Source organism: Arachis ipaensis, chromosome B04 (assembly GCF_000816755.2).
Source record: "Arachis ipaensis cultivar K30076 chromosome B04, Araip1.1, whole genome shotgun sequence".
NCBI classification, from domain to species: domain Eukaryota; kingdom Viridiplantae; phylum Streptophyta; class Magnoliopsida; order Fabales; family Fabaceae; genus Arachis; species Arachis ipaensis.
Window position 1 is genome coordinate 8959114 of NC_029788.2, and position 16048 is coordinate 8975161.

At 31.5% G+C, this 16048-nt stretch overlaps 2 protein-coding genes across 13 annotated transcripts; one reads left to right on the top strand and one right to left on the bottom strand.

Moving 5' to 3' along the window:
* Positions 1938 to 3023, top strand: LOC107635983. The gene has a single exon (XM_021120685.1). It carries the CDS (start codon positions 1957 to 1959, stop codon positions 2875 to 2877), a length of 921 nt encoding a protein of 306 aa, XP_020976344.1. The 5' UTR covers positions 1938 to 1956; the 3' UTR covers positions 2878 to 3023.
* LOC107638789 (ADP-ribosylation factor GTPase-activating protein AGD4-like) lies at positions 4631 to 8182 on the bottom strand. 12 transcript variants are annotated; one of them, XM_021120694.1, is made up of 5 exons: positions 7791 to 8178; positions 6749 to 6830; positions 5903 to 6108; positions 5574 to 5793; positions 4632 to 5090 (listed from the first exon to the last, which is right to left on the bottom strand). In XM_021120694.1, the coding sequence occupies exons 3-5, from the start codon at positions 5947 to 5949 to the stop codon at positions 4716 to 4718; spliced, it is 642 nt and encodes a 213-aa protein (XP_020976353.1). In that variant the 5' UTR covers positions 5950 to 6108; positions 6749 to 6830; positions 7791 to 8178; the 3' UTR covers positions 4632 to 4715. The 12 variants fall into 12 exon arrangements, with proteins under 12 accessions (XP_016197666.1, XP_020976345.1, XP_020976353.1 ...); XM_021120691.1 differs by having other exon boundaries at positions 5903 to 6609; XM_021120693.1 differs by having other exon boundaries at positions 7604 to 8178.

A 16048-nucleotide genomic window follows, 5' to 3' on the forward strand; every position in this document is an offset into this window, starting at 1 on the left:
AAATATTAAGCACAATTCAATAATTAATTATGTAAGAATTAATTATATTTGGATAGATCTTTGAAAAAATACTTTACATGATAGTTTATTTTTATCTCTCTTCAATAACTATTACATAATACTGTAAACTTTTCTAATACAACATCTTTAATACATTATTAGTATTAAAAGCGATACTTTACTCTATTACAATTTATATACAATGTTGGATACAATTTTTAATACTAGTTATGTATTAAAGTTGTATTAGAAAATTTTAAATTATTATGTAATAGTTATTGAAGAGAGATAAAAATAAACTGTCATGTAAAGTATTTCTCCAAAAATCTATCTAAATATAATTGATTCTCACGTAATTAATTATTTAAATGTGTTTAATATTTAATTTTCTCTAATCTCACAAAATAATAAAATATTATTGTAATTATTAATGAATATTAAATAAAACAAATTTTGACTGTTTTTTTTGTCTTTCTAACATTATCGTTCTTAAAATTATCTTTAATATTTAAATTATCTTATTTAAGTCTCTAACGTTTTAAAATTGTTTTAATATTATCCTGCAATTAGTAATCTGTTAACAGAGCTAATGGTAGAATAATATAATTTTTTCCTTCTTAATGATGTTAAAATTTTGCAAATAAATAAATAAAATATTTAATGTGGGGTTAGAGAAAATTAAATATTAAACACATTTAAATAATTAATTACGTGAGAATTAATTATATTTGGATAGGATTTTGAAAAACACTATACATGACAGTTTATTTTAGATTTTAATATTTCTTCAATAACTATTACATAATAGTTTAAACTTTTCTAATACAGTTTTAATACATTACTTGTATTAAAAGCGATACTTTACTCTATAACAATTTATATACAATTTTTAATACAACTTTTAATACTAGTAATGTATTAAAGCTGTATTAGAAAAGTTTAAATTGTTATGTAATGGATATTAAAGAGAGATAAAAATAAACTGTCATGTAAAGTATTTTTTCAAAGACCTGTCCAAATATAATTGATTCTCACGTAATTAATTATTGAAATATGTTTAATATTTAATTTTCTCTAACCCCACATTATAATAAAATATTATTGTAATAATTAATAAATATTAAATAAATCAAATTTTGATTGTTTTTTTTATCGTTCTATCATTATCTTTCTTAAAATTATCTTTAATATTTAAATTATCTTATTTAAGTCTCTAACGTTTTAAAATTATTTCAATATTGTCCTGCTATTAGTAATCTGTTAACAAAGCTAATATTAGAATAATATTGGGATTATTTTAAAATGTTAAAGACTTAAATATGATAAAAATATTGGGACAAAAATGATACATTGCTTTAAAAGAATTACCGAATTAAGTAAAATAAAAGTGAATTTTAGCGGAATGATTTACATTAAGAATTTAAGATTTTTACTCATCCTGGAATGCTTGTAGAATAGTTAGTAAATAAATTTTCGTAAAAGAAAATGAAAGAATATGGTAATTCTTTAATGTTTACTTTGTTTCTAAACAATCATGCACATAAACTAAAAAATAATTTTAGATAAATTAAAATAATTATATAAAATTACTTTTATAAACTCTTATTTTCTTAAATATTTACTTCCTTATATTTGTTTAGCATAGTAATTAATGAGAAAATTAATTAAGAGAAATACGACTATTAGAATGTATTGGTTTTTGTCATTAATTAGTTGTCAATGTTTAAAAATATAAGATAAAGTATGTTGTTAGATTATTAGACTAAAGAAACTAAACTAAAAAAAATTAAATTAATAACTAAGTGATGACCAAAAACAACAAATTTTGATGACCGTAGTATTTCTCATTAATTAATATTACTTAACTTTCTTAGAATAATGCTTAATTATGCCTATTTAAGGGCATGTGTTTGTGAACCAAATAACTCACATATCCACATACACCACTACTCAAAAATGTTACCTCTTACCACTGATGAGCTTCATCTGTTCCACAAAACTGATAGAGCTCTTTTTTGTAGATTGATGTTCAAGCAAAATTTAAGCATCACACAAGCTCTCCTAGTAATGGGAGTGTGGTTTTGGCTTGAATACACAAACTACCCTAACATCATTTCCACAATGATGCAGCTCTCTGACTCTTTGGTCAAGTCATTATCCAATGAAGCTCTCACTTGCTTGGATACATTGGCAGCCTTTGAAAATCCCCCTATCCCAAAAGATGGGGGTTTGCCCTTAACAAAGATCCTAGTTCAAAAGGATATATCCCTTAAGCTCTTCATTATGAAAAGATACACAGCAATAGCCGGAATTAAGAGTGTCCTCAACAACATTTGTGCTAGAGTTTTCAAGGATATATTGCAAAATATTCTCAGCACCACATATTATAATTATAATTATAATAATAATTATTATTATAAATATAATTATAATTACACCAATGTTGCTAGCACATCAAGGGCTAGAAGTAGTAATTCTAGGCCTTTTGTTGTGCCTGGTTTCCCACATTCATTATTTGGTGATTTCGTTGTGCCACATGGTGTAGAGGATCTTGATTTGCTTGATGCTAAGATTTGGAGTAATAAAGGACCTTGTGATGATGTTACTGAGGAAGATAAGACTATGTTCCTAACATTTTCTAGGGGCTTCCCTGTGTCTGAAGAGGAGGTGAGGGAATTATTCATAACGGACTATGGAAATGGTTCTGTGGTGGAAATAGTTATGGGAAATTATGAAGCAAATAACCAATCTATGTTTGCAACAATGGTTCTGAATGGTGTGGCCATGGTTGATGAAATTCTGCAAGGATTACGTCTTGCCAAGTTGCGTGCAAATGGAAAGGATATCTGGGTTCGTAAGTATGATCGCCGTAATTAATAATTACTAATAATCAGTATGGAGTGATTTGAATGTTTTGTACGTTTTAAATTTACATTATTGTCCGTCACTATATAAAATAAAAAAACGTACTATGAATAAAAATAATAATAATAATAATAAAAGATATGTGTTTAATCATGAAATGAAAATCTTATTACAATAAGTTCATTTAAGTGTGGTTTGTTAAGTTATAGAAATTTAATTTGAAATAGCATAAAGTTCCAAAAAAAGCAGGCTTTTGTTAAACTCATCCAATATCTAATAGTAATCTATGAAAAATCACACATCTAAGAAGCAAAATGGGTAAGGTGTCATCACTATTGCAGAATGGGTGTTTAAAATCGAATCTGATCCATCTATTTCACAAATTTGATCCAGTTCCGATCCAAAATTTGTAGATCGTATTCAATTTGTTGGTCTATTGATAAGACCATCATATTCACACTTCATTAAGCAAATATAGGATTTAGAAGATCCTGCAGAGATGGTTGTGTGGAGGAAACAGTTATGGAAAATTTTGGTGCAAATAACCAACCTATGTTTGCAACAATAGTTGTGGATGGAGTGAATTTGGTTGATTGAATTCTGCCAGAAAATCATTTGACCAAGTTTCGTATTAATGGAAAGATATCTAGGCTAATAAGTACGAGTGCAGTAATTAATATTTAATAATATTTAACAATGAGGGGTTTGAATATTTTGTACATCTCAAATTCACATTATTGTCAGTCAACATATAAAAGTAAAAAAAAAACATATTATAATGAGTTTATTTTCACACTACAAAAAAATGTTGAATACCGTCGAATTTATCAGCAGAATAACGAACATAATCTGCCAGTAAATTGCGTCGGATAAAATCCGATGGTATAAACCTCATCAGTAATTAATTACTGGCAAATTTATTTTTCTGACGGTAATTTGCGGCGGAATTACTGCCGAATTCTGATATTAAGGGTTACAAGAAATCTGATGTTAGTTACCGTTGAAAATTATCTGACGGTAAATTTTGCACCACACGCTGTTATTTTGCCTCATGTTACCGTTAGAAAAAATCCCACGGTAATACTTTTTTATTTTTTTTATTAAATTGGATGGTCGTTACTGTCGGCACTACAAGAAACGTCGTTAAAATCGACGGCTAAATCGACGGCTTAGCCGTCGATAATATTGAAATTCGACGGCAAAATAAACGGCGGAGTTAGTCGCTATAAAGCTTGTCGATTTTTCAAAATGCTAATAAAATCGACTGCTAGCCTAGCCGTCGATAATAATTTAAAAAAATCGACAGCAAGACCGCGATATTATGAGTTTGATAATTTTATATTCTTACTAAAATTTTACAACAAGGGCGTCGATATTATTATATAAAATCGACGCCTCTACTGTCGATATTTGATACAAATAAAATCGACAATCTTGCCGTCGATATTATTATATAAAATTGACAGCTTTCCTGTCGATATTTGATTCAATAAAATTGACACGATGGCCGTCGATTTAATTATTTAGATACAAATTTAAAAAGCGACAACACGGTCGTCGATTTTAATAGTCATATTTTTAATTATTTTTTTTATTTGAAACATAGTAAACAATTAATGCAAATAAACTTTTAAATATAGAAATAAAATTTATACAGAATATTAGATAACAAGACAAATAAACAAAAAATATAAAAATAAAATTTATACTAAATATTAGATAATGAGTTTATAAACATATCAAAATAATAAATAATCCTCTAACATAAAGACTCTAAGACAAGATAAATAACTAAACTTAGACTTATATTTATTTAAATTACAATCCACCAATAATACAAAATATTCAAATTAAAATTTAAAGGTAAACTTCAAAACAAATTTTACCCAGTTTATAAAATTTTTCTCATTTCCAAGTAGAAGTAAAATAAGTGGTTTTCCTTTATATATTAAAGCATGCACCTTCGAGATATGAACTCCAAGATTTCGATGCACTTCAGAGCATTCTATACAGAGTAATATGCCAAGGTTTAAAGATGCCCAGTCCGGATCAGCACCACTGCACTCAGCACATTTATCATTCCCAGGAATTCCCCTTAAAATCTTAGAGACACTATGGACTTCCTTTGGATATATGTCATCCATCAAATATTTGTCACCATCCTCTGATTGACTAGTTGATGAAGCACCAGTTGCTGAGTTTCTATTTTCTCTATCATAACGAGGCTGCAGAAATTACAATGGAATAGTGTAAAAATCTTATAAGGACATTACACATAGTGCTATGTTTCAAGACGTGCAAATACATAAGCTGTTGAAGAAAGTGAGAATTAAAAAGCGACGTGACAGCCCCAGTAATTTTGTTTACCTAGTTCATCCTATCAGCTTCATTTTCTGCCTGATAGAAACAATATGCAGAGTCAACTAACAAAAACCAATATGGAACTACAATAAACTAGCACACGGCCTCTGATGCAAGATATAGAGAAGAAACTAAACCTAAAACATTCAATGATACAACTTTAACAAACAGAATGTCCATAATCCCCACGTTAGGTTCTAAACAGAAAAAAATTTATCTCAGACAAATGAGAGGTAAGTGCAAGAGAAATTTATGTTTTGTTATCACCATGATAAGCTCACACATTATTATAGAGGAATATTTAATGATTTGTTACTTCAAATATAAGAAATAAGTCAATCAGTCACCTGTAGTGTATATGTTTTTGAGGAAGAAATTATACGGAAGCAAAGACGTAGATCTGTATCCTCTGCATCCATCTTTATAGAGGATGTGCACAGATCAATTGAACAACAACCCAAAGCATCCTCATTTTTGTGATGATGACCTGTTGTGCCTTGATCAAAATCTACCAAACATGCCATTATTTTGTTCAGGAGGACGACTATAATTATATGACTGAGCACCCTGGGGGACAGATTGGAAGAACAGAATTAACAGTTCATCAAGAGGTCAAAACAAAAATATGAAAGAAATATGTATTAGTACAAACAGTAATAGAAGTTAGTGAAGTTACTGATGATTTGATGGTAAGATGAAGTTGAGGTCAAAATTCAGCTGCATTCGGACTAGATATCATATTTTCTTTTAAGGCCAAACTGGTGTCAACTTCAAAATATTAGGATTATATATATTGCCTTATTAGCTCCAATGAGAACAAATTCAGTGTATCCTCTAATTCTTTATGGTACATTAGTGACTGGTTGATCAGTGTATCCGGTCCTGGCTCCAATGAGAACAAATTCAGAACTAGCTCATCCACTAAAGTGAACCGTAGTTGTGACTTTCACAAAAAAGAGAAAAGCACACTGAAATGAAGTGCAACCAAGCTGTGCCATTTGTGAATTGCTAAAAATCAATATACATGCCATTAAGCACACACAAAGACCTACTCACACAAGTTGATTATAACAGTCATGCATTTTGTTTTTATGTTTTTCTATTTCCAAGGATATATGCCATACATTATATGAATCATGAGAGAACTTTTCTTTTCTTTCTTTGCTTTGATTCCTACTTTAATTATTGAACCTTTCATTATTATTATTCCGCACAAATTAAGATTGTCTTTTTCCTTTTTTTTTTGTTTTTAGTTCATATGAAGCAATTGCAGAGAGCATGAGAAATTAAATTAAAGTGGTAAAGTAGTGTAAGATGAGAGCTAGAAGGGGTAATGCCTCAAATTGATTATCATGTTCCTCCACTCCTTTCTTAACAGGAAAACTGTCATGTAGAAACAGAAAACACAGTAAAAATAGAAGCAAGTTGTCATGTGTAAACATTTACAAGTATGTGAAGAACACCAATCCATGCAACAAACAATAGAAGCTAAAAATTGAAGCATATGAAACAGAAGGTATACCTCTTTGAACGCTTGTGACTTGAAGTGAATCTCAGTCTAAGAATTTTGTTTTCTCCACTTCTCTCAATCTCCATATCTAAAACTGAAAGCCACCCAAATCAAGAGTTATTCACATAAACAACAAAATCAACGGTGGATAAAAAAAAAGCAATAGAGAGTCACTGGAAACATCATACCAAGGAACTTAACAATCAAGAACTCTCAACAAATGGATTCTAAATCACTATATAGCATTCAAATAGAAATAGAAAGATTACAAAACCAGCTAGTTACAACACAATCAATACATCAATTTCAACCCCAACCAATCACAAAACTTTCCAGGTTTCTTCAATAAAGAGAAAATTATTTGATCTTGTCAATTAAAACTCCAAATGATTTACCTCTTACATCAGGTTTCTTCATTTATTCATTTTAAAATTATTTTTTCAGGTTTTTTTTTTTGTCTTTTTTGGATGTCACTTTATAAGGAGAAACCAGAAGACAAGAAAATACTAATGTCATTTTAGATTTTCCTATCACTAATTTGGCATTTTCAACATTATTCAAGTCAATGTGCTGAAATTCCTAAACTCAACAAACATAACATTTTTAATCCATAATCTTATCTATATCCAATGCTAAATGTTACAAACAACCAACAATAACATGAAAGCTGCTTTTCTGAAATGCATTTCTATAGATTTGGCACAGGTTGAAGGAGAACATCACTCCAGCAAGCTATGAATAGAACTCTAATTAAAAGATTTGGTTTAAATGAAACTAAAAAAACATCAAATAGCATGAACACCACCAAGATCAGCAACACTTCAACATAGAGTTCAAAGTTCGAAAAGCATTAGACAATTTAATCACCTGCAAGCATTAGACAGCAGTCCAAATAGGCATCAAGCTGGAGAATATTTAATTTGAAAAAAGTATAGTAATAGGGAAATAAATGCATAAATATATGCCAAATGTTTGGAAGAACAAATAATTACAAATTTTGGGGAATTTGGAATAGAAATAAGACAATGGAATTTGGAAGTTCAGTAACAATAACTGCAAAAGATATCTAATTTTTGTGAGCTCGATTGAGGGAGAGAAGACGCGTAAGAGAGAGTGGAGAAGGAGGAGCGACGGCGGCATCAGAGAGAAGGAATGAAGGCGGCGCCACAGCAGCGGAGCAATGGCGGCGTGAGCACAAGGAGCGACGATGGCGCGAATGTGAGGAGCGACGGTGGCGCGAATGTGAGGAGCGATAACAGCACGGCAGCAACAGAGCGCGACGGCGGCGTGAGCAGGAGGGGCGACGACAGCGCAACCGTGACAGAGCGACGACAGCAGCGAAGAATGGTGTGAATTTGGGGTTGAACGAGGGAATTTGGGAGAATTCCGTTTCTGCACTTTGGACGCGGGAGGGGGACGCGGGTATATGTGTTTATAGTTATAAAAATCGACGGCATATTTGTCGATTTTTATTTAAAAAAAAAAGCAACACCTATAGCGTCTATTTTATACATTAAATCTATACCATTTATTCTATTTTAGAAAGCGATCTAGACCATTTAATTTTATCGACGACAATTTTGTCGATATTTTAAATAACAAAATAGACACCTTGTACGTCGATTTTAAATTAAAAGTATTTTCAACCTCAAGTGCGTCGATAATATGACTATAATAGAAAAAAAATTAATGCTTTATAAAAATATCGACGACCTGACTATCGATTTTAATATTTTATTTTTAATTAGTTTCTTTTATTAATATCGACAGCAAGCCGTCGAAAATTATCGACGGCAGAAATAGCCGTCGATTTTTGCCGTCGATAAACACGCTTTTTCTTGTAGTGCGGATAATTTTGATGGTAAATCCGATGATAGTTTTAGTTCTTTTTATTTTAATGTTTTCTTAAACCTATAATAGACCCTGATATTTAATGATTAATAGTTAACTCCCAATTAGTAAAGAATAAATTAGTAACTTATCTGAAAACAATGATCCATATATAATGCAAAATATCAAATATACAAAATAAAAATACGAAGGAATAAAATGCTGCTAAACAAATCAAAACAAAGCCTTAATAATTACTATGGGTTCTAATAGTCATCATTGTCGTAATCAAAACAAGGCATGCTCGTGACACGTCAACTTGTTGTCATACCTACCCGAAACAATATAATTATATCATAATATAATCAAAATTTGATAAAGAAAAAAATACATAAGATAGAACTAATAAGGCTAGCGTGCATTGTAATTATATGATCTTTTTAAATAAAGTTTAAACATACAAGTTAGTTAAACTATATTTAGGTTAATCTTAATTAGATTAATCATTTTCTTCCTCTGGTTCATCCTCCTCTTTTGAGGTAATTTTCCTAATCATTGAATTCGTCTTCTTCGTCTCTATTGACCCTCTCTTCCTCTTGAATATCGCTGTCCTCTAATAGTAGTGTCTCGTCATCTACCCTAAGGTTAATGATGTCATCATCCATAATAGCCGACCTAAGGGTGATCGGATCACCAGTATCAACTACTATTTTCGAAGAAGTTGGATCATTAATTTGGTAAGGTTCCTGACCCTCTGTCCCATCAGATTTGATGCGACCTCTTGCTAATCTTAATCACAACCACCCAATTAGACTTGCATGACCCTGGATAAGGCAAATAATATACTTGTCGTGCATTTTGAGGTAGAATAAAATGATCGTAGTGCCTATATTTCCTGGTCACATTTACTTTAGTGATATTGTAGTCATTGTGCTTCGTGTACCTAGTCACTAATTTGGATCATACCATTCACATTTAAATACGCACACCTTGTATGTAGTGTGACAAAAATACTCTAATTGAATTATATTGTACAACAAACTATACCAATCAGAATCACTATCGTCTGCATCCCTACGAATCCAGATTCTGGTGTTATTTGTTTTCTTTTCCACCAGCTATTACAGTTAAGCAATACATGCGGGTATGCGGCTTCGATTTCCTTTTTCTCTAACTAATATTTAGTACCCGTGCCCATTGTAACTCCTTCTGGAACAAATATTAGACAGGTTAGTCCACTTGACGAGGATTATCCCGTCTCATCATTCCTTCCAACTCTTGTTCTCCGTAATTCAACATGAGGCTCAAAATAGAGGGAGTAAAATGTGGATGTTTCTTTAGTTAGGAATATTTGGCAGATGCTACCCTTGATTCAAGTTCTGTTCTTCACCGTATGCTTGAATGACCCAATTAACCTCTCAAAAAGGTACATCCACCTTAGTTCCATAACATCAAAAAATCTTAGAGGAAATTTCCTCTCTAGCTTACAATGTATGATGGGAATGTTCTTCTCTATAATTGTAAGATTATTAATGCTAAAGTTCATACCACATAACTCCCTAAAGAACTTACTTATTTCTGTGAGGGATTTCCAAATGTTGGTAGAAAGTTCTCTAAATATGACACAAAGCAATGACTCTATAAATACACGACAATCATGACTCTTCAACTCAGCAAGTTTAACCTGTGAGACGTTTGTACACCTACCGAAGTTAGAGGCGTAACCATAAAAAAACCTCAATCCCTAATCCACCTACAAATATTTTATCTTTGGTCATTCATTAGAATGAACACCGCCTTTGGTTTAGTCCACCGGCTAACTCTCTTTAAGTTCAGATCTGCCCGCCTGTAAATTTCCACCAAGTCTAACCTTACCTTATTGTTATCCTTGGTTTGGTCATTGTCCATTATCGTGTACATGATAATATCAAGCACATTTTTTTAAATATGCATCATGTCAAGACAATGATGAACTAAGTTGTCTTTCCAATAAGGCAAGTCTTAAAATATACTTTGTTTTGTCTATTATACTCCCTGTCATATTCCGGAGGTCTCAATCCTACCCTGTTATCGATGATCTTAAGATACTATTAACACGATACCAAACTTGTAAACCACTCAAACTCACGGGTGCCTCTTTTTGTTTAGTTTTATTCTTCGTAAACGAGTCATTGTTACGTCAACCAAAAAGGATATCAATATTCAGGAACCTTCTATGACAATTAAATCACGAATTCTTACCCTTATTCATCAACCAAAATGACTTTGTATCCTCCATACAAATAAGACACGATATTCTGCCCGAAGTTGACTAACCTGATAACATCTCGTATTCAGGAAAGTCGTTGATGGTCCACATCAATGCAACATGCATTTGGAAGTTTTTTTGGTTGGAATATCATACGTTTCTACACCATGTATCTACAACTCAATCAACTAATCCATCAAGAATTGCAAGAAGACATCTATTTTGGTCTTTGGGTTTTTTGGATTAGGTATAATACAAGTTAAGAACATGTATGGGTCCTTTATTCATATTTCAGAAAGTAGGTTAAAATGAGTCACCACAACAGACCAACAAGAGTACGTGTTTACCAATTTGTTCTCTCTCGACTTAATACCTCGGTTCATCACAAATTCTACAAGCAGTTAGGTCTACATTCCCCTTGTAATAACATACAACCATTTAAACAATAATTTATTTTCACCAAATTTAGACTAATTTCGAAACTTTTTTTTTGCCTTATAATGGCTCCAGAGGATGCCAGTAGTCCTGGCTAGTATTAATTTGTTGCAAAAGGTGACCCACTTATCAAAAAGACTCTTGGGTATAATTTGACTCAAGTTTATTACTCATCATTCAAAGACAGGTAGACAATTTTAAGTAAACTCACCCCTCGAACAAAGGTTTTGTGATAGATTCTAGTAGATGATAAAAACTATTTGCCTCCAGGTTATGCTCCTGTTCAGTATCTTCCATATCAATAACACCAATTGCATCAAACATTATCTCGTTGTATCTCTCTTGGTTACCTTCTCAATTCATTTCTTCCATGTTTAGTTCTCTAACCACCCAAACCTTTATTGATCGACACTCAAACCTATTGGAATTCATGTAGAATGGTTGATTTCCTGCTCATCCACTTCTCCGTGTTCCATTTACATCCAATACCCATCCTTGAAGGTGAAGTGTTATATCCGAAATTTTAACCACTTAGTCAGTCGACACTTATAGCACAAATACCTAGATATCCCTTGAGGCCTAAACGGTTCTATATTGAAGACATACGCAACAAACTCGTCAACCCCCTCAAAGAACTTAGGTTTTAATCCCCCCTCCACCATTATCCCTGTTATACATCTACAAACGATGACTTGGAATCACTTTGCAACAAACAACCTAGAATTCAATCAACAACACAACTTATTAAAATTCAGCAGAGTTTCTTCTATAATTAGAATCTACCAACAAATTCAATTATCATTTTCTCACAAACCAAATATTTTTTAAACAATTTTAACGAAAATTCAGCAGAACTTCTCCTTAATGTAAAGACATCCACCAAATAAATTTATCACTTTTTCCAGAGAAAACAGCTGCAGGTGTAAATTAGAAAAAATAAAACATTCAATAAAATATCAAATCCTAGCCGTTCTAATGTATAACCCCTTAGTACTCCACAATTTTTCAGCAAACAAGGGTTTTGAGAAGGTGCTACTACGCAACCTTCTCCCACTTCTGTCCTAAAATTTTATCTTAGAAAAAGTAATTCCAACATAAAATATAAACAACATAGCATGTCTAGAGATAGAAAACCCACCTAAGTATTACACGAGCAACCCATGATTTAAGCTACGCGGCATTAAAAAAAGTCCTAAAATAGTAGTGAAGTTAGTAAAATGTAAAAACTAATAATTAAAACTAAAAAATCTAACCTGAAAATTTAATAAAGCAAGTGAAATGAAAAAATTAATAACCCAAAAGTCTATTTACTTTCATCAAATTTAAATATGAAAAATTTGTAATTGATCTTATGTTTTAAACTAAAAACTAATTATAAATATTCTATTACTTTATAATAAAGTATAATAAACGATATTATTCTTTTTTTCTATTCATGTTATTCAACTAACAAATGCCAAGATTCTAACACTGAAATTTCTTAATCTTTTATAAAGGAAAAAATAACACGAGAAAATTAATAATTTATAATTTAATAAAAATATCCTAATTGCATATTTTCTAACACATAACAATCTAAAATTAGATAAATTAGGTTTAAGGTTTAACTACTCTAAATTAATTAGTGAGTGAGTTACCTGGAGACAGTGGCGACGCAAAGGACTTCTCCGGCATGGTGGTGGCAGCATGTACGGCATAATAGCAGTGCCAGTGACCAACATGTAGGGCTATATTTAGGATTTTTGTTGAAAAAAATACAAATGTAAAATAAGATAGAACATGAAGAGGGAGGAGGACAACCTACCTAGACGGAAGAAAGAGACAGCTCCGTCAAGCAGCGGGGACAGCAGCGACAGCACGACAACGAGCCAACCGACACAAGGAGTACCTGCTCAGTCCACGCAGTCTTTGGAGGTTGTTGGTGGTGGCCGGCTTGGCAGAGGGGTCTGTCGGAGGTAGTTTGGGGGAGAGAGATGCAGAGAGAGAAGGAGCCGAAGGTTTGGAAAAAGAGTGGTCTTCCAAAATGAGGGGGAGAGGGCGCACGATTCTAATTTAGGGCCAATTTTACTATGAATTTACCGGCGGATAAATCCGATGGTAAATAAATGCGTATGAAAAAACAAAGTGTTCCATTAATTGAGCTTTTACCGGCGGATGTATCCGACGATAATTCCGTTGGTAAATATCACGCGAAATTTTCTTTTTTTTTTCTCCTCCAAATATTGCCGGCGTATTTTTCTTTTTACCCGACGAATTTATTGCCAAATTTACGGATGATTCTGTCGGTAAACCCGTCACTAACAGCCAATGATAAATCTAACGGTATTCAACATTTTTCTTGTAGTACTATGTGGTTATGAAAGTTTTAGAACTTTATATTCAAGTACTTTTTGCAGAGAAAGTCCAAGAAAAAATAGGATTTTGTTAAACTTTTAATCTGATGTAATTTTTCTTACATTTTGCGATATGTGAGAAGTTTTTTTTCCCCCTTTTTGCATTCAGGCAAAAGCCTTTTTGTTTTACTTTGTAGAGTATTTGTTGACTTGTTGTGTCCTAATATTATGTTATATAACAATTCATTTTTTTTATTTTTTGTTGCATTCTGTTGTAACTATATGTAATACAATGCGATTATGGAGTTAAGTTCCACTTTAGTCTCTGAGATTGGTGAGTTGCACCAATTTAGTCCTTAATCTTTTAATTGCTATAATTTGGTCCTCAAGCTTAAAAAAAGTAAGCCAATGTAGTTTTTCGTATATTTTCTATCACTAGAGCTCAACGCCGTTAGTGACGTGGCTCAACCCTTGCCACGCTGAACATATTAAAATGATGTCATAGTATTTTGGCACTAAAAAAAGGCACTAAACGTCATCATTTTATGGTTTTAACAAAACTAAAATGTTAAACCCCTTTCTTATGATCACGTCGTCTTCTTATTCTCTATTGAACTTCAAACAAAAAAAATTAACTCTTCCATGGATAAAACGAATTGTTGGAGGAGAAAGAGTTTGTGGCCACCTTTTGATTTTCATGAAGTGTATATCAATGTCATAGAGGTTGAAAAGGGGATTTAAGGTAGCCATAAATACTTTATCCTCCAGCAACCTTCAATTCTTTTTCACCGTGGAAGAGTTAACCTTTTTTTGTTTGTTTTGAAGTTCAATGGAGAAGGAGAAGATGAAGATGAAGTGATCAAAAGGGATGGTTTAACGTTTTAGTTTTGTTGAAACCCTAAAATGACGTCGTTTAGTGTATTTTTTAACGCCAAAATGCATACGATGTCATTTTAATATGTCTAGCATGGCAAGGGTTGAGCCACGTTTCTAACGGCGTTGAGCTCCGGTGATAAAAAAAATACATAAAGGACTACATTGGTGCACTTTTTTAAATTTGAAGGACCAAATTGTAGCAATTCAAAAATCAACGACTAAATCGATGCAACTCGCTAATCTCAGAGACTAAAATGGGGATTAACTCTGAAATTATGTGTAACCTTTAGAATTTGAATTTTAAGTTGCCCTTTATATGTTATGTTGTTGATATTTAAAATAATTACTTAACTTTAATATCACATTGATACTAATTGTTCTAAATGTATCAATTTTAATTTAATTACGACAATGAATAATTACTAATTATTTTCTACTGCAACAACCATCTTTTTTACATTTTGTATTACTTCTTTAATATTATATTAATTCAAGAAAGATAGTTGTTGCAATAAAATAATCAGTACTTATTAATTATCATAATTAAATTAAAATTGTTACAATTTAAAAAATTAGTATGCATTTTGCTATTAAAATCAAATAATTAATTTAAAATATTAACAACAACTTGACATATAAAACACATCTTAAAATTCAAATATTAAATGATACATACAGATGCATTGCATTATATATTATCACGGTACAATATAGCATAAAATCGAAACAACAAACAACAAGAACAATCGTATAACATAATATTGTTGTTAGTAATGTTATTCTAGTTGAATGCATATTCATTATCTTACATGATATGCATGTTTATGTGTTTTGTTGAATGACAATACATATTTATGATTCTTATTGTAGCTAGTATTTTGAAAAGTAACAAATTTATATCTTTTACACGATTTTAATCTAATGTGTCTATTAATTTTATTGTAAATGAAAAAGTAAATGCATGACATATATTTTATGATATAACTGTTGGTGGGTTCCCAACTAAGTAGAACCCACATATTAAAAACAATAAATAAATAAATAAATGAAAAAATTAAAGTGGCAAAAGACACTGTGAGAAGGAGAGAGAGAAAGAGACTCTCTTTTGAAAACAAAGAAACGAAGCAGGGGCTTCGACAGCGAGAAGAAGAAGAAAATTGAGGGAAAAGGGTAAGTCATTTTTGATCCGATTGAACTAGTAAATTTGCTCTATTTCTTATGAAATTTTAGTATGTTATTCCTAGTGTAGAGATGAACATTAAGATATAATTTACTAATTGTATTGCCTTCTCTTTTGTTTGATTTGAGATACCCATTTTGTAGAAAGTTTATGTTGATTCCATCAGTTTTGATGATGTATTTTGTTGATTGTTGAGATGCCCTAGTGTCAATAGGACGACCGTTTGTATACCCATTATTCTGATAGTGGAAGATTTTACTGGACTAGGTCTCGTGGGTTTTTTGTCCCTCTTTTGGGGGTTTTTCCACGTTAAAATTCTGGTATCTGATTAATTAATTTCTGTCATTATTTGCTGCTTGGAGTATCTTTGAAGTTACCTATTTAATCGCACAGGTTGTGGAAAAATTATT